Genomic DNA, 20,893 nt, shown 5'->3' with positions numbered 1-20,893 from the left:
TGTGAAATGTCCAATGCATTATTTCACAAAGTGTTTTGTGTTGTATGACATGAAAAAGTGATTGATACTCTTACAGTGAAAACAAATAAATTATGGAAAGAGGTGACAGTGGTGGTTCTTTATGTGTCAGTACGGCACATAAAAGAGCCCAAGATAACAGTTTATGGTACAGATTCAGGACGTTACTTATGGTTGGGTGTGAGCTCTCACTCAGTGATTAAACTGATAATGGCATGTTCAGATAAGTAGGTGGATTGCTTGATCTTCAGCTGTCTGGGTTTCATTAAGGAATATTAGTGATAAATGTGGTAGCTCATTCAGTGTGTTGGGTCCCTGATGGGAGCCCAACTTATCCTGGCCCTCTGATGCCTTTAGCATTCGTATTTGATTGATTTGTTTACTCTAACGTTAAGGTTCCCTAAGATGAAATTTCAGTTGGAGAGCAGGAGGGGATGTTGAACAAGATTGACGATGATACCTAGACGAAGGAAGTCTCCAAATGAGAGATGGTTCAGACGAACGATGAAGTAAGGTGGGGATGGATTTTATTTGCAGGTGCTAAAAGAACTAAAGGGCGGTCTTGATTTTTTGGGGATCAGAGTAAACCACAGTATACAAAGCTCACAGCTCTGCCTCTATTTCCTTTACTTGAGGATGCAAAGTTGGGTAGAAGGAAGCCTATAATGCCCACCATGTTGGACCTGAGAGCTAGGTCTCAGTTAGGGCGAACCAGTGTGTAATTTGATCCTCTAGCATATCATAGATGTGACAGGATGTTTTGGTAACAGATCAGACAGGTAAGAGTATATCAGCAAAGCAGTTTTCAATTGAAGGGAATGGGTGATGATGGAGGTGCCCAAGATTGAAGAAAGGGTCTAAGGGCTATGTGATAGGGTGCCAGAGCTTTAAGCGGGGAGGTGCTCTTCAGGACCTGATTGGCACTGGGGGACCTGTCTGGAGCCTGAATAGAACCAGCCTTCTTGCAGGGAAAATGTACATGGGAGGGTTAATAGCGAGCTCAGAGCAGACATTTATGCATAGTGCAAGCAAGGTCAATCATTTAGTTCTTAGCTTGTTGAAGATTTCTTTCAGAAGACTGCACCTACAAGCAAAACCTGGTGCAATGTATTCCAGGAATCATTACAATTTTGTTAGGTGTTTGTTGGGATGAAAAGTTATCTAGCTAAATTGACTTTTATTGGCCTCAGAGTCTCTGTAAGGCACTTTGGTTCTTCTATCATAGGCGACCTGCATGTTATTAATTTAATGTATTTGGAAACATATTCTATCAAATGTTTTTAGAGGTAAAAGGTTTCTCGTCTCTAAAAATGTGTAAACAGGTTGGTCATTGTACCTGTTTTTTCAGAATAAGTGGACCTGAGAAGCTGGCAGAAGCGTGGGTAGGGAAAAATCTTTTTACAAGCTGGGAGAGCAAGTAATGAACCCTTTGTGGAGCATGTCTACAGGATCTGCCTGCAAGAGAAAAGTGAGCCTTCTTTGCCGGTAACGGGGTGCGAGAGACCCGCCACAGCTGCTACCACAGCCACCATCCTGTTGGGCCAGCTATGGGGGAGAGAACTACATCCACCAGACAGCAACGCGGCACACAGCAACGCGTCCACGCCATCACCTGCGCCCGGAGGCGCAGAAATTGTTGCCTGACATCCCGCAGTGCGGGAGCTTTCTTTGCCGGTAACAGGGTGCAAGAGACCCGCCACAGCTGCTACCACGGCCGCCATCCTGTTGGGCCAGCTAAGGGGGGAGGGAACTACATCCCCCAGACAGCAACACAGCACCATGCCCACGCCATCACCTGCGCCCGGAGGCGCATAAATTGTTGCGGACATCCCGTAGTGCGGGACGCACGCAGCCGCGCTCGGGCAAAGCCCGGGTCAAGGGCGGGCCCATCTGCGCCCATCAGCGGCTGGAGGAGGCTGGGCCCCCTCTCTTGGTTTCATCACATCGTGAGTGGAGGTGCTATTTGGGAAATTATCTGAACTGTATGTTTTTACTCCTAACAATAGCTAGTGGACACTGACTCTTGTGGTTACTAAGCAAGTTACCAGTGGGAGGTTGCATGCAATTTGGAAGTTGAAAATGGGGAAAAGGAAAATACCCAGTGCTAAATCAGAGAAACAGTTTAACAATCCAAAAGACGTGAAAATGACCCTGTTAAACTATCTTACGGCGCAGTGGGTGCCATTGAAAAACAGATCTCCACAGTTGAAGAGTCATTAAGTATAAAATCGCAGGGGTTAACAGGGAATAGTCAGGTAAACATTATTCCTGGTAAGGGGACTGGGGAGTAATGCCCATTAGAAAACTTGAGTCCAGGACAAAGTAGAAATGGTTGTATTCAAGTTGTTATTGATGATTTTGACGACGTCTCAACCAGTGATCAAGATATTGATTCCTTACACCCCCCAAAAGACCCAAGGTTGTCAAAGAACCCCGAAACTATCCAGGTAGAAACACATCAGGCTTCCCCCGTGAATGGTCCGTTTTATACTAATATGATTAAACAACAGGGGAAAAAGGGTGGCTTGCAGAACCAAAAGGGGAAAGACAATGTCCCTCGTTTAAAAAACAAACGCAACGCACAATCCACAACTGATAGGAACAAAACTGAAAATGTACTTACCAAAATACTATACTACAGAATGAGAGCCCTTGTAAAATGGGCACTATTAACAGCGCAGTTACCATAACTAGATGCCAAAGCCCAAATTCTATTAATAACTCTGTGGGAACGGTCAGAAAACCAGCTGAAAGGGGTGAGGCACAGAAGAATCCTGCTGTAGGCTCACATAGTAGCAGCACAAGAGGGGTAGGAGGGGCACGTATTTTAGGGAACAGAACTTCAGAGAGACACCAGAGGGGAATTCTACCATGCGAAACACAAATAAAACCACGTTCAATTACACCTAGTTCCCATGACAGTCTCCGACATGTACATAATCTAGATCTTCCCCCGGCTGCAACCCCCTTTACAGTGATCTTAGCAAATGTCCCTGCTCCCCAGTCAGGAGAAGCTGAATCATGGACCACGTTGAAGAACAAGGCCATTCACTGCCTGGGGAGCAGAGTAGGCCTGACTACGGAAATGTTTAGGGCTTTTAAGATGGTAAGGCGTGTACCCTGGGTAGGAAAAAGTAGAAAACTTATAGAGGGGATTGTTTTTGTTCTCTCCTTTGGTTTAACGTCCCTGGTTAGGGAAGTGTTGAACAGAGTATGAGATAAAAACATCACTGAAACAGGCATAAACGTCCTTCCTTTAGGCTACTTTTATTTACCTAATTGGATTAATAGGCAGAATGAGAGTCACCCTAGAGTACAGCCCACTGCTCAAATGTATTATAATCTGGAGGTGTAAAATAGATTCGGGCCCCTCCAATCACTAGATCAGAATGATTGACTACCTGTAAATAGAGAATAGATGTTTGACATGAGGGATCAAGATACCCTAGTGGACTACGAGGTACGTAGGACTAATCATAAAAAGAAAACAGGTAGGAGGGAGTACGTGGATTTAAAGGAAGGAGACACTGGGTCGGGGCCCAGAACCAGCGGTCTATTAAAGTTAAGTCTGGCCAGCATCCCAAATTGAGACGAGAGCACGGGGCCAGACCTGGCCTGTCAGACCGAATCTCCCCCCGAAATTATCATCCCGAATAATTTGATCTCGCAGGTTATTAGTGTGCTATTTTGGAACATAGCAGGCCTCCGGAGTAAAGAAAGTAACCTAGCGTGGCTTGATTTTATTGATAAATTCGAAATCTTGTGTTTCCAGGAGACCTGGTTGCTAGAGGAAGTCCACATTGAAGGATACAAGACATATCACACACCAGCAATGCACTCAAAATATAGTAGACACAAGGGGGGCTTTGCCTCTACATTTCAAACCTGCTGGAGGTAACAAAAACTTACCCTGATAAAATCCGCAACTTATTACCAGATAGTATCGATACACGTGGACCCAAATTGTATTTTAACTGTAATAAATTTTTACAATAACATAGAGAAGGGCCAGCTGGGGGACATTTTAAGACAATTTAGTGATGATGTTGGTAAATTAAGAATTCCAAAGGATACAGATATGATTAATATCTGGGGGGGAGATTTTAATGTTAATTTATGTTCAAAAGCTGGGCTACATGTTTGTGGCTTAACGTCAGAAGAGGCTGATCCACTAACACATTTTGATCTTTCGGAAAGGGAGGAAAAGTTTAATGAATTTCTGTTTTTTCACGACTATGGTTTTGCTAACCGGTTGTGCTCCCCTAGAGTGGACTTTGATTACACCTTTATAGGCAGAGGCTTCCAATCTACAATAGATTTTATAATTGTTCCAAATTATTACGCAAACTGGGTAGCAAATGATAAAATCCACCCCAAATGTTATGAGTGACCACTTGCCCCTAAGTATTGATATAGTACTGTCAGACGTCATCGACCTCCAAATAAATAATAAACTGGTTTGGCCACAGGGTGTATCCCTTTCCCGCCAAAATGGATACACCTTGCGTTGGGACAGTCATGATTCGGTCGAGCTGAATAAGCAAATCATATCTAAGGCTTATGAATCCATTTTAGCATGCTTGCAGGAAAGTACCTCTCATGAAATAACCTTGAATGCCTTTTCACAGATCACCTTGACTATTCAAAATCTGCTCAGAGATGAAAATAAGGGCACACGAGATTGTAAAAATGGGTGGTTTGACTCAGATTGCACAAAAGCATATTCCCGATTAAAAGAGGCCCTTCATAGGACAGAGAGAGACCAAGGTGAGATTAGAGAATGTAGAACGCCTTATAATTTGGCACGGAGAACCCGAAAGAAAGAGCTAAAAAATCAAGCATGGGTTGCACTCCACAAAGCATCACTGAGTAAAGATTGCTCTTTATTTTGGCGGGCAGTGAATGCGCCGTTTTTTAAAACCAAGGATGCTGCGACAATAGCAGTCGCAATAGATGAAAGAACTTGGGTAGACTTCTTTTCAAAGGTCTATAGCACTCCGGGGAATGGGGAAATCATTCCCGACTCTCTAAATATACAGGAGGAAAACCCTACTACTTTCTCCCCCATTGACGTCCAACTCACCCATGATGAGGTAATTGAGGCAATAAATGCAAGCAAGGGTGGTAAGGCCCCAGGGCCCGATGGGCTCCCAATTGATCTATTTAAATCTATCCCACTACTGTGGTCACCACTGATACCAAGGGTCCTTCAAGCTAGTTGTGCGAAGGGCTTTATGAAGACCTGGTCAGAGTCAAAAATTATGCTAATTTTTAAAAAAGGGAACAAGAAAACCCGGCGTGTTATCCGCCGATATCCCTACTTGACTCTTTAATGAAGGTAATGGGAAGGGTCAGCCTGAACTAACTACAAACCTGGGCAGACGAGAATAGCATAATAAATGATGTGCAATATGGTTTTAGACAGTGATTAGGGACAAATGAATAGGTTTTAAATCTTAATATTTTAATTGGAAAGTACACTCAGGCAAAGGGCGGGAAACTGTATGTGGCGTTGGTAGACCTCACAGCCGCATTCGACTGTGTTATACATAATAAACTGTGGAACATCTTAACAAACCTGAAGATCGAGCCGGTGCTGGTTCAGTTTTTAAAACAATTATATCCTGGGGCCACTGCTAAGGTGCGTTATGGATCCAAAGGGGAATGTACCGCACCATTTAATGTGGCTAGGGGGGTGAGACAAGGCTGTGTTCTTGCGCCGTTCCTCTTCACTTTATATACCAACGCTCTGGAACAGGAGCTTGAAGGAACGGCGCAAGATCCCCCGTATGTCAACAAATGGCCAATAGTCTCCCTCATCTACGCTGATGACGCGGTACTTATTGCCCTCACGCAACTAGGTTTGCAGAAAGCCCTTACTACATACACTGCCTTCATAGATAATTTAGGATTAAAATTAAATGCGAAAAAAAACCTTTGTTATGACCTGCGGGCGATGGAGAAATACATTTAACAGCCTCCCCCTGGGGGATAAAAGGGTAGACTCCATAAATATCTTCACCTATCTAGGCGTCTTATTTGCTAATACAGGCTCTTGGGGCCCAGCGGTGAAGAGTAGGAGCCTACTATTTATGAAGTCGACTGCAGCTGTCGTTCACTTCTCCAAATAAATGGGAAAAAGGCCCCCAGGCATACTCCTTAAGATCTACCAGGCAAAGTGCATAAGTATCGCGATCTTTGGGGCGGGAGTGTGGGGCTTTTATGATGTATCTCGATCCAATGGGTGGACAATGCCTTTTTAAGGTTTATTTTAGCAGTACCAGCAAGTTCCCCAGTTTGTAATTGCCACAGCGAGTTAGGTACCTCTTATGTCTCTGATATTATTAAAATGCAACCTGTACGCTTTGGCATTGAATATGGACCTCTAGTACTACAGGACTAAACAGAGAGATAGTTAAGGACTCAATGAATCTGGACCACGCTAGTAAGATCGCGTGGTTGAATTATGTTAAAAAATTCATGATTGATATAGGGCATCCAGATTATTACTCTTCCCCAGAGAAAATGAATTCTATTACCAGGAAGGAGATTAAATTAATCTGCTTGACCCACTTAGAGTCACTTAGAATTGCCTTGGAGATGAACAAAGGGATGGTAGTCCAGCATCAATTGACTTTGATCACGTATGATATCCAACTGTATCTCTTATGCTGTACTGAGGGATACGACAGATACCTTTTAACTCGATTTAGGTTCAATAGTTTCCACCGACTGGTTAGCTATCCGGGGATTAATGATTGGTCCAGAGAACTCTCTCCTTGCCCTTGCGAGAAAGTGTCACCACAATCTACTATACATGTGACACTGTTTTGTAAATTCTATGCAAGGGAAAGAGCTAGATGGATCCTACCTTTGTTAAAACAGTCGGGTTGGAGGCAATGTAGACTAGCCTTCTTATACATACAATTGTTAGATAGTACCTTATCTGTATGTGCTATATCTGGATTTTTGAAAAATATTTTGAGAGTTAGGAAAAGCGTAAACGGATAAATCTACTTTGAACAAAGCCTGGATTGTATTAACCTTATAGGTTAAATGACTTTTCCTGAATGCACTAAACGCACTTTGTGAAACTTAATGTATTTTTAAATTAATGTATATATCAAATGCGTTTACTTGTTTTTATGATTTTGTATGCTTTTGTGATTTTAAATGACTAAAATCGAATTAGGCTTATTTTGAATTGAATTTGAAGTATAAATACCACATCGAAACACCATGCTCAAACAAATAGAGAAACAAAAATCACACAAACTTGCGCTAGAGAATAAAATGCAACTTGCCAAATCTTGGACACATCTGAGTAAAGTCCATCTACAGCAGGGAACGATTCACAGCAATTCAGAACTTATTCATTGGAGTTGTAGCTGAGAAGTTGCTCTTTAACGTAGTTCACTCCACCAAATCAGGTTGGCTTCAGTTCTGCTCATGGGACCAAATTATCCCTCTTCCACACCAGAAGCAAGCTTCTCTGACCGGAAGGATGGCCAACTGGTGATTCTTATTTTATTGGCCCAGTCAGCTTCTCCAGATGAGTGGATTGTCATATGGTACTTGGGAAGTTAGAGGAGATGAACAGGAGGGCATGTGGATGTACTGATTGGTACATTGGTAGAGAACAGTACTAACTGAATGGAGAAACAAAGGCCACAGCAATGGTGTGGCAAGTGTTGATTCAAGAGGGGAGTAAGCAAGATCATGGAGGTCGACAGTTTTTATTGTTTTGACAATGCTGTCAAGATTTTAATGTCCACAACAAAGTACATCTTCTGGTGCTGGATACTTTCTTTCCATTTTGGAAATTGTACAAATGTAGTCCTTTTTTATTAAATCAGGATTATGATGCCCAGAAGTCAAATAAAAATCCTGTACTAGATGACGTTCCCATGCATGGTCCTGGACAACATGAGATCGGTCTTTTGGGGCATCCAGATCGAGTGGCAGCTTAGGGAGTGATTGGAACGTAGCACGAGGCAGTTCAGGAAAATGAGGCCGAGTGCTTAGGTAGTTACTCATGCACAATTTAACAGTGACTCCCCTAATATTCCCCATTCGTGGATATTTCATAATTGGGGCTCTCGCACTCGAGATTTTGAACACAGGTGCGGTTTGTGAACTTTTTAGTTCTTTTTTTGGACCCAAACTACTTCTTTGCCACAAATACTGCATTTAATGGCACAGCCTGGTCCTAGAAAATTCAAACTTTGTGAAAAACATAACATTTATGAGTGTTTTTCCATGGGGATTTGAAAATCCATCTAGGATATGCAAATGCAATAAGGTCATATTTCATTAAAAAACAAAAGCAAAAACCCCCTCACAATTAAGGGATGCTCATGCGCAAAAGACAGCACAACTGACTTTCTGAATAAAAAGTCCACATTTGCCGTACACAAAGGCTCTATGCAACTTACATTCAGCAATCGCAATGAACATATTTCTATTGATTGGGAGCCGCAAAGGAAATTGGGAGGCCAAGCAGCACTCCTTCCCCAAAAGGATCAGCACAGGCTCATGAAGTTTGTTTTGGGGTTCCTGGTCGTAAAGCTTGCAGTGGGTTTGCAAACCCTACTATGGAGTCCGCTAACCCTACAAAAGGATTGAGCCAGGCTCTGATCAAAGACCAGGATCTGGGGTCAACACCCCATGCTCAGTGGGGTTGGCTGCCTGGCTTGTCATGCATTGCTGGGATACGCCACACCCACAGCAGGTTGGGTGCAGAAAACAGATGGATGTGGTATATGATCAAAACAGCCCAAAATATGTGGGTAAGCAAAAATGTGCCTGTTCGTATGCCGTGCATGTGCTTATGTTATCCTTCTTTGATGGCAATTATAATGGTTACATGATATTCAATAAAACATGTTAAATGCACGCATATTTAGCCACGTTTTCACTAGATAAAACAGTAACTGGAAGAAAAGTGAGATAAGAATGAATAAACTCTAATTTAAAGCAAGACCCTTTTTTTAAAAATAGCATTGGGTTCCCAATTAAAATCCAATGGAATTAAATTAGTTTAGTGTCACAATCTGGGAATTCCAATTTACACTTGTCTTATTTACTGACCCACAAAATGAGAAGCCTGTGTTTTCGCCAGCCGCTTTTTCTTCGGCATAACCCAGCGCTGCCGAGTTGCTATGCAACCTTCATCATGCCTTGTATCTTAGACTTGACTTCTCAGGCACTCAGAATAATCTGATTGTACAATGATATGATTACGTTGCAGAAACATACATTGAAGTTTCTCAAACGCTATGCTGGTTAAGAAGGTTTCAACAGGAGCTGATATAATTGTGCTGCCAAGTAAATTAATAACAGTGCACATTTCTGATGTGCTGCTGAAAATTCAGCATAAACAAAAATAGACAGTCACATAATCTGCACAGATACTGAATGTCACAACAATCAAACAGTGCAGACACTGCAGATTGCACAGTATTCATTAACCCAAAGAGGCCTGAGAGAAATTAGGTTGTTGGTTGGGGGATGTGAGCCCTTCTCAAGCAACAGCCACAATCCTTGCCAGGGTGAGCAAAAAAAAAGTCACTAAATTAACCTGTGCTTAATCCTCTGGTAGCCTGGCGCAAAAGCAGTCAGGATTAAAATGGAGGCAATGTATAAAGTATTTATGCGGCACCCAATAATAAAGTGAAAACACAACATGAGAAAAGGCCCACACCAATTTAGAAAAATAGAGGAAACTTAAAAAATATATTAGACACTAAAATGACAAAATATCAATTGGTAGAACATAACATATTCCATTTTAAGGTTAGGTAAAATTTGTGCTGAAAAGTACAAACTGTGGTTATCTGGTTGCGTCAGACTGGGACAAAGTCACAAGTTCAGGTGGATCGCAATGAAGCGTGGGATTGGATACACGGACCAGATTAGACCTACTGAGAATTATACCTTGTGTCCTTGATGTGGGGTGGTGCGCCGCACAGCAGCAGTTCGAGGAGTGATGAGGCGTACTTCATCGAGATGTGTTGTGGTGCGTCAGTTTAAATGAGGAGCAGGGAGGGTTGTGTTGAGTTGCGTTGCACTGGGTTGGTTCCACTAAAGAGATGAGTGGGATGTGATGTGAGGTGAGCATCACGTTGCATTGTATTGAGCTGGTTCCGATGAGGAGCTGCGAAGGCTGCGTCAGGTTGCATACTGCTGCATCGGGTTGCGCAGCACTGCGTCTGTTCTGATGGGAACCACCTTTATCCCCACTTCCAAGGGTCCAGGACTAGGAAGGCAAAAGTTTAGGGGTTAGGGCACACAGTAGGCAGGGTTCAATGGTTTTGGAGATTCTTGTGTCCCTATAGCTCAGAACAGGATGTCAGTCAACTAGCCCTTGGAGTCACTCTAGTGGGCCTGGGTTGAAGGTGCAGGTCAAGTCCTTCTTCCTCAGGTCACAGGGCAGCAGAACATTCAGGGAAGCAGAGTGGCAGAGCAGCTGGTCAGTCCTTCCTGCAGCAGGGCAGCAGACCAGTCCTTCTTCTGTGTCTTCCACAAATCCAGACGTGATCTGAAGAGTGGGTCTGAGGGATCCTTTTTTATACCTGGGGTCCACTTTGAAGTGGGAGAAATTCTGGAATTCCCCATACAGAGGTGCCTGGAATCCTGCCTACCTGCCCTGGTCCCAGGCTGCCTGGGGGCACAATAGACCAGTGTTAAGTCCTTTGTATGTGAGCTGGGCCATTGTCTTTGAAGTACAAGTGTGGTAGGTAACAGCTCCGCCCATAGTTCCAGAGATGGTACACACTGCTAACATCCAAACCCTCCTTTGTACTGTCGTCAAGGAGGAATGCATAAAGGCCAGCTAACAACTCCACCTACTCTTGTGACCCAGGAACAGACTGCAGGCACCAAATGGTTAGGACAAAAAAATCCCAACTTTCTAAAAGTAGCATTTTCAAAATTGTGCCCTAAAATACGACTTTACCATTAAAACTGTTTTTAATTACAATTTCGTAGACACCAAACATGAGTTTCTAACCTGCTCTCAATCAAAATATATTACTTATTAAATGTAATAAGGTAACGCAAGGTTATGCTATGAGAGAGATAGACCTTGCAATAGTGAAAAACAAATTTGCGAGTTTTACTACCAGGACATTGAAAACTTAAAAGTACATGTCCAACTTTTTAAATACAATGCCCCATGCTTTTGTACGACTTATACCTCCCAGTAAAAGTGGGCGTTTGTTGGACAATATAAACACCAGGATTGTGTCATTCTGATTCTTTGCACACCCTCGGGATATGTTGGCCTATCGTCCTGCTAGCTCACAATGCACCATCTGCACCCCAAACCCAATCAGGTAACAGATGGATTATGCAACCCCAGAACAGGACAACCCTGACTCCCCAAGGAAATTGAGGTAACAGATCTAGAACCTTTTTGTTTGGTTACTCATGCATACCCAAATACACCAGAAATACTCAACAAGGCATTTTAATATTTATTGAAGCATTGTGATTCTTGTATAAAATATGGGTACTGCAAGTATCAGTATAATGAAACAGATTAGCGTAATTAACATTATGAGAATAGTGAAAAAAATGAACAATTCCACCATTGTGCTATAATAGTGAATATATGCAGGCATATAAGTACTGTGTTATAGTGTACTCCTGCCCAGCGCTTCCTAACCTAGTTTGCCTAGGAAGGGTAATCTGCCAAATCGCTCTTGGGCAGTCTAACTCTTCATTAGCTGTGGGTAAGTGCCTTCAGGGTGCCTGTCTTGGTCGTGAGCTGGTCATCCCTCCCTGCAGGGGTAAGCAGGAATCAGCTGAGCTCAAATTCCATCATGCAGACACCTTGCAGTGTCAGCAAAATGCTACTCTCCCCTAAACAAGGAAGCAATGCTGTATATATATGATAACAATGCCTCTGCTGCCATGCCAAAGCCCCAGTCAGACCACGGTTGTTTATCTTATTGTCATAGCTTCGTCGCATACCAGACAACAATAAGCAACAACATTTGCACGATTAACTTTATCGCTTGTACTTAATGCTCAAGGTGTCGTGATAGTGTGCTTACGTAGTGGAAATGTAAGCAATGCAGTTTCAGGGAATATTATCCTGGCCCGACACGCAAGCAAATGTATGTCAAATGTCACAGTGTGCGAAATAAGGCAACTTAAGAAACTTGAGCATGTAAAATGGTGGTGTTTCTAGCCGAGCCTATCCTAACTATGTGACAGTGCCCTATTGCGTGTTAGGGCATACCCTAGGGGTGACATATACCTTTACTATAACTCATTGACAGTATGACTGACTTGACCCTGTACAGCACTCGGTGCCTTCTGTCTAGACTGACATACATACATTCATGTTACCAGAGACATCACTGGCATATCACAACCCTCCATCCGCAGGGTGCTCCATTCATGTCATGAATTCACTCAAACTCTATGTGGCACACCATGCCATCTTCATACAGACACAATGGTAGATATGAAACGCATATATATGAAAAGCATATACAACACAGGTAGCTTCTCCCTTTGGATACTGTCCATGGAGTGTGCAAATCCCACTATCAAAAAGCCACAAAGCTGCCCAATCATCAATAACCACTAAGGATACACAGGCCTGAACATATAATTGGTATGTCATGCACAATTACCCTCCAGTGTCTACACCAAATGCTTGCTGTGTTCCTATCATGATACAATGATTCTGGAGACCAGTAGAGTCTTGATATGAATACAGTGACCCAGATATAGGAATGCTGTGTTAATAGGTGAGCTGTGCAGACTGCCATTCACAAGGTAGCCTATTTACCCACTACGCCAACCATAAATGACTCTACGTGTCCCCAAAAAGGTGACAGAGGCTACCCTTTGATGAGATGGGTAGACATACCATACTGCAGGGAACAGAGAAAAACAACAGGGTTTATGCCCAGACATGATACCTTACAAGGAAGCCATTTGGTTGTTCAAACAGAGATTGAAACGCCTAAAATCAGGGAACATATCTAGACCGGCAATGCAATAACTCTACGGTACATGTACCACAAAATTACTACTGGCAGATGACTACCAATCCTAGAAGGTCATAGGTTGGCTGAAAGCTACTACTGCTCTTGCATGGTAATTTCCGCAAACACTGCTGCAACTGTTTCCAAGAACACACCCAAGACAGTGCAGCAGATAAATACATAGTAAACAATATACAAAGTCTTCAGGTGTCTTACAGGAGTGCAGGCAAAATTGGCAACACTATGAATGGCCCTGGCTATTGACACCAGATGTAAAACAATGGATTGCCACCAGTCTTGTGCCCTAATTTCCACTGCCAACTCAATACACACACACACAAACACTTTCTCTCTCTGGCACACTTACGTCCAAGGCGACTGGTGTGGCAGAAATCAATCCAAAGAATGAGATTTAGAGTACTTAGAAGTAGTGTTTGCACTAGCAACTTATTTAGTAAGCAGCTTTCTTTGAATTTGATCATCATTTCCATTTGTAATAAATTAAAAGATTTAAGTGAGCAAACTAATTAACCAGGATTGCTGTTTATTGCTGATGATTCGTGGACCGAGCAGTTGGATTCTATGGACATAAAATATGTACTCTTCTGGGAGGTAAAGGTATAGGAAAGTACAATAATAAAGTTCACCACTAAAGATGGTTTCAATCCAGTGAATGGGATGAACCGAAGACTTTTTGGGGACATATAGGTAAAATGTTCATATATCCAATGTTGTTTATTGGAGTCTTATGGGTGAGATTTTCGATGATGATAAAGCATAAGGGCTTTATTTAGAGTTTGCCAGATAGCATACTACATCGCAAATGAGCCTCATGTTCCGGCCACTGCATTACAAGTGCATTATAGCCTATGGCACTTGTATTAGGGTACAAGGGATATCATTCACATTTTGACAGAGGACCGCATCTGCCAAACTCTAAATAAGGCCCTATCGTCTTTAGACGAAGAGCAACTTTATGGATATGTTTATTTGTGGTGGTGGCGATTCAGCATTGAACCACTATAATATTTCAATTTTGCAACATTTTACCTTCAAATACTTGTTAGCGCTGTAAGTTTGGATGTGTTTCAATGGGAGTCTGTATTACAGGCATTGTTGAGGTCAGGCTTGAACATAATAAAGTGCTATCCAAGTAGGAGTGAATTCTGCCTATGATTATGGTGAATGTAGCTTGATGCTAATTTGGGTAAGGACAGGGCATTACAGAGATCAGTAGAACCCACAAAGCAGCAAGAAGTAAATGCAGATGAATGCTGACCAACTTTTTTTAATTCACTCTAATGGTTTCTTCATGCTCAGAACTATGCTTTCTGAAAATCCAAAATTAATTTTTGACCGTGGGAGAAAATAATGTAATAAAATCAATTGTTCCAAGGTATTGAACGACACTCAAGAAAAATGAGAAATATGTGGTGTTTAAATTTTTGTAATACGTACTCTCAGGTATGTAGGAAACTGTCTCAGTGGCAGGATGGAAGCCTAACGATCTGGTTAAAGAACTAGAAAATCTAGTCGACTAGAAAAGGAACCTTTCGATCTTCTAGGCATAAATAAACTAGCAGTTGTTACTGTAAAACCAGATAATGATTAGGCTTGACAGTGATACACGAATACAGAATCATATATTTTGAACTGGAAGACTACAATAGAGAGAGACACAAACTTTGAGTAAGGGAAATTGTTGCAGACGATGGGCCATCCTAAACCAACAATGGTTTAAGAACACTTAAAGAAGGACACTTAAAAAGGGATACATTCACACTGGGACAGGTAGGCATAGCCATTAATACAAGGAGACACAAACTAAGCCCTTGGTACAGGAAGACACAAACACAGACACCGGGACATAGAGAGAATTAAATGCAAATTGGGATAGGGAAACACTGATGCTTATACATTGAGAAAAGATGACATTCACCCATATATTTGGATGACAGACCAAGGTGATCACCATCAAAAGCTTCTTAGTGAAGACTAGACACAGTCAGGTACACTTTCTTTAATTTCATTTACTTTTAGGTTACATGCATTCACATGCACCACCAAGAGAGGGATCCATTTCCTGCTCAGCCAATCACACCTAACTCATATATATCAAAATCCAGCTTTCACCTGGCTTGTGCAGATCAGGCTCTGACTGTGATGTATCACCAGTTGCCACCTCACTTGTCATCTCCTAAAGTTCTGTGAATGCAAACAGGCCACTGAATAGACAGGGGTACAACTGGTAGTCAGAGCCTTCTACTTTGTCTGGGACTATGCCATTCTACACATGATTCATGGGTGGGGACCGTATCTTCACACAAGGGTGGAAGAATGACCAGAGTGAGAAGGTCATGAGGCCACATGGGCAGATCTGCATTTTGTGCTGACAAGTTAAAGGACCTAATCTTGAAAGACACTGTGTCGAAATATGTTCTTCCTGCCTCTGGTGTGCACTGCATTTTCTAGGCTTGGTAGGTCCTCCTGGAAGTGGAGGTCCTAGAAACAGTTAATGAGTCTCTGTCGCCCCATCCTACAACTTTAATGAGGCAGCTCACCCATGTGAGAGTTTGCACGTGCAATTCCTTGTGAACTCGTGCTGTGATGTTAGTGCTAGGTGCTCAAAAATAGAAATAGTATTGTAGAGTGCTGGATATCCCCAATCAATACTGAAACTCTCAGAAAACAGGTTACTCATCTGGGGTTGCCAATAAATAGTGCTAATGCTCTTTATAACTCCAAATGCTTGATGTTACCACAGAACTTACCTGTTAGTAACACTGTATTGATCATCTTCATTGGTGCTTTATTTACTACCTATTTAACAAGGTTAGGGGCCCTGGGGGGGCCTGAAAGGGTGGAGAGGTCCTCACTAAAGAGGTAGGGAGGGATACGTCCTCCCTATGAATTATCCCAACCACAACTAAGTATCCCTTCTGGAACCAGAGTGGTCCAATTTAGAGAGAGAGAAGGGGGAGAAAGAGATGATTCCGTACAAAGACTTATAATGCTATTCTTTTATCACCCCCCTGTTAAGGGTGGGAAGGGAAAGAGACTCTTTTCTTATCATAGCCCTCGCTCACTCTAATAGTGACATGCTTCATCATCGGGCTCCCCCCAAGTCCTAAAGGTCCAGTTGGCTCCAGCATCTTTCAGAGAGCACTTATGAAGATTTTGTGCATGGGGGCGTAACGTTTAGAGATAAAATTCCTCCCCATTCCTAAAGTATCCTTTACTAGTGGAGTGGGAGGGAAGGTTAAACAATACTATAGTAGGGTGGGAGGATGCAATTGTCCTATGACCCTAAGCTAGACACCAACATGTTTCAGCCCTTTCTATTGGCCTATAGATGGTCCCGGGCTTTCGTGGGATGCGAAGAAGTCACTTTGCCCAAAGACGTTAGTGCAAGTTGGGCATGCAATTTACATGTGTCACACTGCAGGGTTATTATTTTCTTATTTAGAACAAGTCTAATACTTGCCACTGTTTTCTAAGAGGAATTACCCCAACATTAACAGGGCTTCAGCTCCCAATGGTGGCATGAGGGGGAGGCCTTGTTGTCACACATTCGCCAAAGGTCAATCCCTGTGTGAGACCTACTGGGTGCTCTGCTCCTCCTCTACCTCCCCCTTTTCTCTCTAAAAGGGACCACTCTGGTTCCAGAAGGGATACTTAGTTGTTGTTGGATTTATTTACTACTACATCAAGCTATTGCCTCCAGCCTACAGTCTGCAAAACACATTTCATCCATACAACCTGGACTGCTAATGTCTTTGTATAAAGGAAGTAAAATACCTGTTATTGTTTCCCGCCAAAATGAAAGAAAGTAACTCGTTTAAATAGTACCCTCCTGGGCTAATAATTTGGAGATTACTGCAGTGTTTGGAATGATGAAGACACTAATTGCATTGATGACACGTGAAAAGAATCCTTTGAGCATGGAAAGAAAGAAGGAAATATGAATTTTGTTCGTGTCAAAGGCTTTCCTAAAAACTTTGGTTAAATAATGCCTCTGGTGAGAACAAAACAAGCATCTCTGATTTGAATATCCCTTTTTTTAGGGGATTGCAGAATGGAATGGGGCTGTGGTCCATAGATCATCGGGAACTGGAACAGGAGCCTCCTGAGCCTCCTGAGTGGTTGGTAATAATCTCCTACCGTAGAAAGGAGGTAAATACCTTTCAGGTGAAGTCTGTTATGTGTATGATGATTAGTATTGTGATAAAACAGCTAGGAAAGAGCTAATTGCAAATTGTGTGGTTGGCACTATTCACTGACCAACTCTATTACCTAATGTTTATCTAAAGTTCAATCAATCAGTCAATCAGTGGGTTTGTAGAGAGCTACTTGTCACCTGTGACAAGTTAGAGACGGGATTGTTTGCTTATCATAAGAACGTCTGTAAACATTATATATATATTTTTTTTTTAAAATACAGAAATAAAATAACAAGTAAGACTTACTTTTCCATAACTAAGCATGATTATCCTCACCAACACGACATTGATGTGTGCACCCAAAGAATCATCATGGTATATTTCATTAACCTGCAAAACAGAGTTGTTTATACTGGCTTAGTATAGTTCACAGATTACATCATCACAGCAGTTTTTCTGACAGTGGAACAAATTAAACCACATGCATAACGGTAAATTTGACTCTGTGGCCTATTTCATTTTCTACTGTGTGTTGAGATCAAGAAGCAATGTGTTAGTATGGTAAGGTGCAAACAACAAACCTGCAATCAAATCCTTGAAATACAAAACGGTAATGGTGTGGCTTAAAATGTGTAAAATTGAATTTATGCAACAATCATTGTACAATGTGAAGAAATATGATAACCCATGAGAGCGAATTAAAATGTATAAGTGTGCTTTTTAGCATTATGAGTGAAATTAGAGTTTGGGGCACACATCACATCATGATAGTATCAGCACAATAGGCATAAATTAATAGTTTGTCATGGGTGGTATAAATTACCAGAAGGAAAAGAAAAGGTCCATAGACAAATAACAAGTGATTGCAATTTTTAAGAATGTGCTGCAGACACCTGCAATTGTGCTTAATTTATGACAGCGTTTGCTGGTTCTTGGCACCAGCAATTATTTTTTAACACCAGCACTTATTTTTGACAGTCCACCACATGATGGGGCTAACACATTTTTAGCAGACCACATCAGCAGCAATGAATATACATTAAAAAAAACATAAAATACCAGGTCCCACTGACCTGGTATTTTTTTGTGTGAGATGGAGTTGTTGAAATTGTGACATTTGTTGGAGTGTTAGGGGTATCAATGGCATTGGCATTTGGCAGGTTTGTCTGGGTCTGTGGGTGGTGCAACTTCTAGGGGCTGCGAATAAAATACCTTGGGCCTTGGCATCTATTTTTTATAAATTAAGGACTGACTTGCAAACACCTAGCTATAAAACAACAAAAAACACTTAAAAGGAGGTGAAGGAAGTAAATGATTTCCCATATCTGTGAAAACATGTCTCCCCATACAAGGCATTAATGCACACATTGTAAAGTCTATCTATCTAAAATAGCTTGTCTGACAGCAGTGGCCTGCACGGATCAGAGGTAGGGGGCAGGAGGACGCGGAGGAAATGGGTATAAAAAAATAATATAATAAAAACGCACATCTCGCCGCTTCCTCGCCACATCTCAGCCACAGGAAGCACAGCCAGGCTCCCAGTCAGCCAATCACAACACTGCTGGTCTGAGCGCTGTGTTTCGGCTTTTAGATGCTAACTAGAGGCCTGGGCATGTTCTCCTCGCAAGCATGGAGAACATGCGGAGTGCGCAAGACTGTTTTGGGCGGCTGAGAGGGCCGGCCAAGCAGTCAATGCGCACTTAGGAGGGTGCTGCCTAAGTAAAATGGTAATAAGGCAAGTATCATTTTATTTTCCCTTTGTTTCACTGTAACAAAGCAGTGGGGCGACGCTCCTCCGCCTTAGCGGAGGAGCTCCCACTGCTGTGTGAGTGATGTAAATGTAGACACTGAGGCCGCATGAGGAGTGACTTGGCCATTCTCCTGCAGAATTGTTGTGAATTCTCCACTTCCGCAGCACATGTGCATTCCAGGGAAAAGTCTAAGCAGAAGGAACAATTTGACTTTCATCGTTTGCCAAGTGTCTGTTCACAAACACTGAATGTTTTATTGTGCAGGAAAGTACAGAAATGCACACGTTCTAATGCTGTCTTTTGTGATGTAAAGGTAAAACGGTTTGTGTAAAATATGCAATGTTGTCTTTAATAAACTGGAAAAGTACCTAGACATGTACACATTTCTAGTACTAAATGTGGAGCCTTTTTCAATCAGCTGTGTTGATAAAAGATCTCTGTTGGAGCTTAGTGTCTGGTTAAATCTATGTTCAACGTGTGGAGCCCAGGAAGCACCCATTTTCAATAAGAAACAACTCTGTACAGAGTTATTTTACATTACATATTTGTTAGAAACGAGATGCTCTAAATTTGGGTATTTTCTTGGCATAAACGCTATTTCAGCATTATAAGCAGGTACAGGCATCCTCTGTGAAGCAAAACCTTTTGATGAGAAACAATAATATTTTTTCTATCCTATTTAAAATATATTTAGGAATGCAGGCTTTCTGTCTCACACTGTAGACGAAAGAGCTTTCCCACCATCCATCCAATGGGGATATTAACACCATTTGGGTAAGATACACATCTTTTTAATGCCCGAATGGAGTAATCATAGAATTTCACAGGGCCTGAATACAATACATTTATGTTAAGGTGATGCCATCAAAAACAAGAAGCAGATGCTCAGCAACCAAAATATCCACGTATCAAAAACGGCGCCTCCAACAATCTTGGACCACAACTCATGTTTACGTCCTGATGCCTTTCAACATGTCACACTCCATGGATAACTCCCTCGGGTTCTGGAAACGGTCCATTAGTAGACAGTGTTAACATAAAGAATTGCTTCTTAATCACATTGACACGCACTAGGGGGTACGCCAGTTCTTCAAAACATGAGATGTTTCACAGTAGTCAATGGCGCCTCTCTCCGGGATTTAATCTTCTTGATCAATCTCAAACTTTCTCATCTTTCAGTTTCCAAGCACAAACTGTTATGGGTTTTAATCTGCTCGGTTAAATATTACATATTTCAGTAAAGGCAATGAATCAGATCTTTGCATTCATGTTTTAGTTCCTCAGATTATCTCATCAGTGCTTTGGGAAGAATCAATATGTCCCACCAAAAGTTATAAAAAAAAATACTTAAGATAAGATATTTTTACATTTTCATTCAAGTGCATTTCCTTGTGATTGTCCAGAGAACGCCCCTTGGTTGTTCTCTCAGCTTCTGAGTGTTAGCAATGCTCGGGAAGGGTTTAGTATTACAATCAATATCCTAATAGGCCTTTCCTTCTTTCAGCAGCTTACTACAGCAATTATTTTCAAACCACTCACAAATAGGTAGGTCCTGTTATTTATTTATCCTTCTTTCAATAAACGTATCCTTGAAACTTGAGGTAGGTCCTTTTATGATTGGTTTCTAACGATATCTTTGTAGTCCTAATTCTCTTCTACAAAGTTCAGGACATATAGATTGAAAGTTTTTATTAACTGTATAATTAATTAAAATCATTACAGTAGAAACAATCAATGTAAAAAAGCTAAAAACAATGATTTTGAACCTCAGTGCTGAGTAAAATTTAACACCCCTCCCCGAGTCCCACATAGTCTTTCCCCGGCATATGAGGACATGTTTTTGGAGCCCCCGTTTGTGCCCTGAGGATAATCAACATTACGGAGCTCTTGAGCTGCCCTCTGTGGCGCACTAGATGTCTCTCGAGGGGCGATGCTCTCTTCGAGAGCATGCTAGAGGGAC

General features: G+C 41.9%; 1 protein-coding gene across 1 annotated transcript in view; it reads right to left on the bottom strand.

The window, feature by feature from the left end:
- LOC146810884 (A disintegrin and metalloproteinase with thrombospondin motifs 2-like) overlaps positions 1–20,893 on the bottom strand; it is a 1,551,661-nt gene that overhangs the window by 762,748 nt on the left and 768,020 nt on the right. The window contains exon 5 of the mRNA XM_085617927.1: positions 17,489–17,572. Within this exon, the coding sequence (XP_085474053.1) occupies positions 17,489–17,572 (84 nt within the window). The remainder of the gene's footprint in view (positions 1–17,488; positions 17,573–20,893) is intronic.

Source organism: Triturus cristatus, chromosome 7 (genome assembly GCF_964204655.1).
Source record: "Triturus cristatus chromosome 7, aTriCri1.1, whole genome shotgun sequence".
NCBI lineage: Eukaryota > Metazoa > Chordata > Amphibia > Caudata > Salamandridae > Triturus > Triturus cristatus.
The sequence above is the reverse complement of the archived record's forward strand: the minus strand, read 5'-3'. Positions and strand labels throughout refer to the sequence as shown.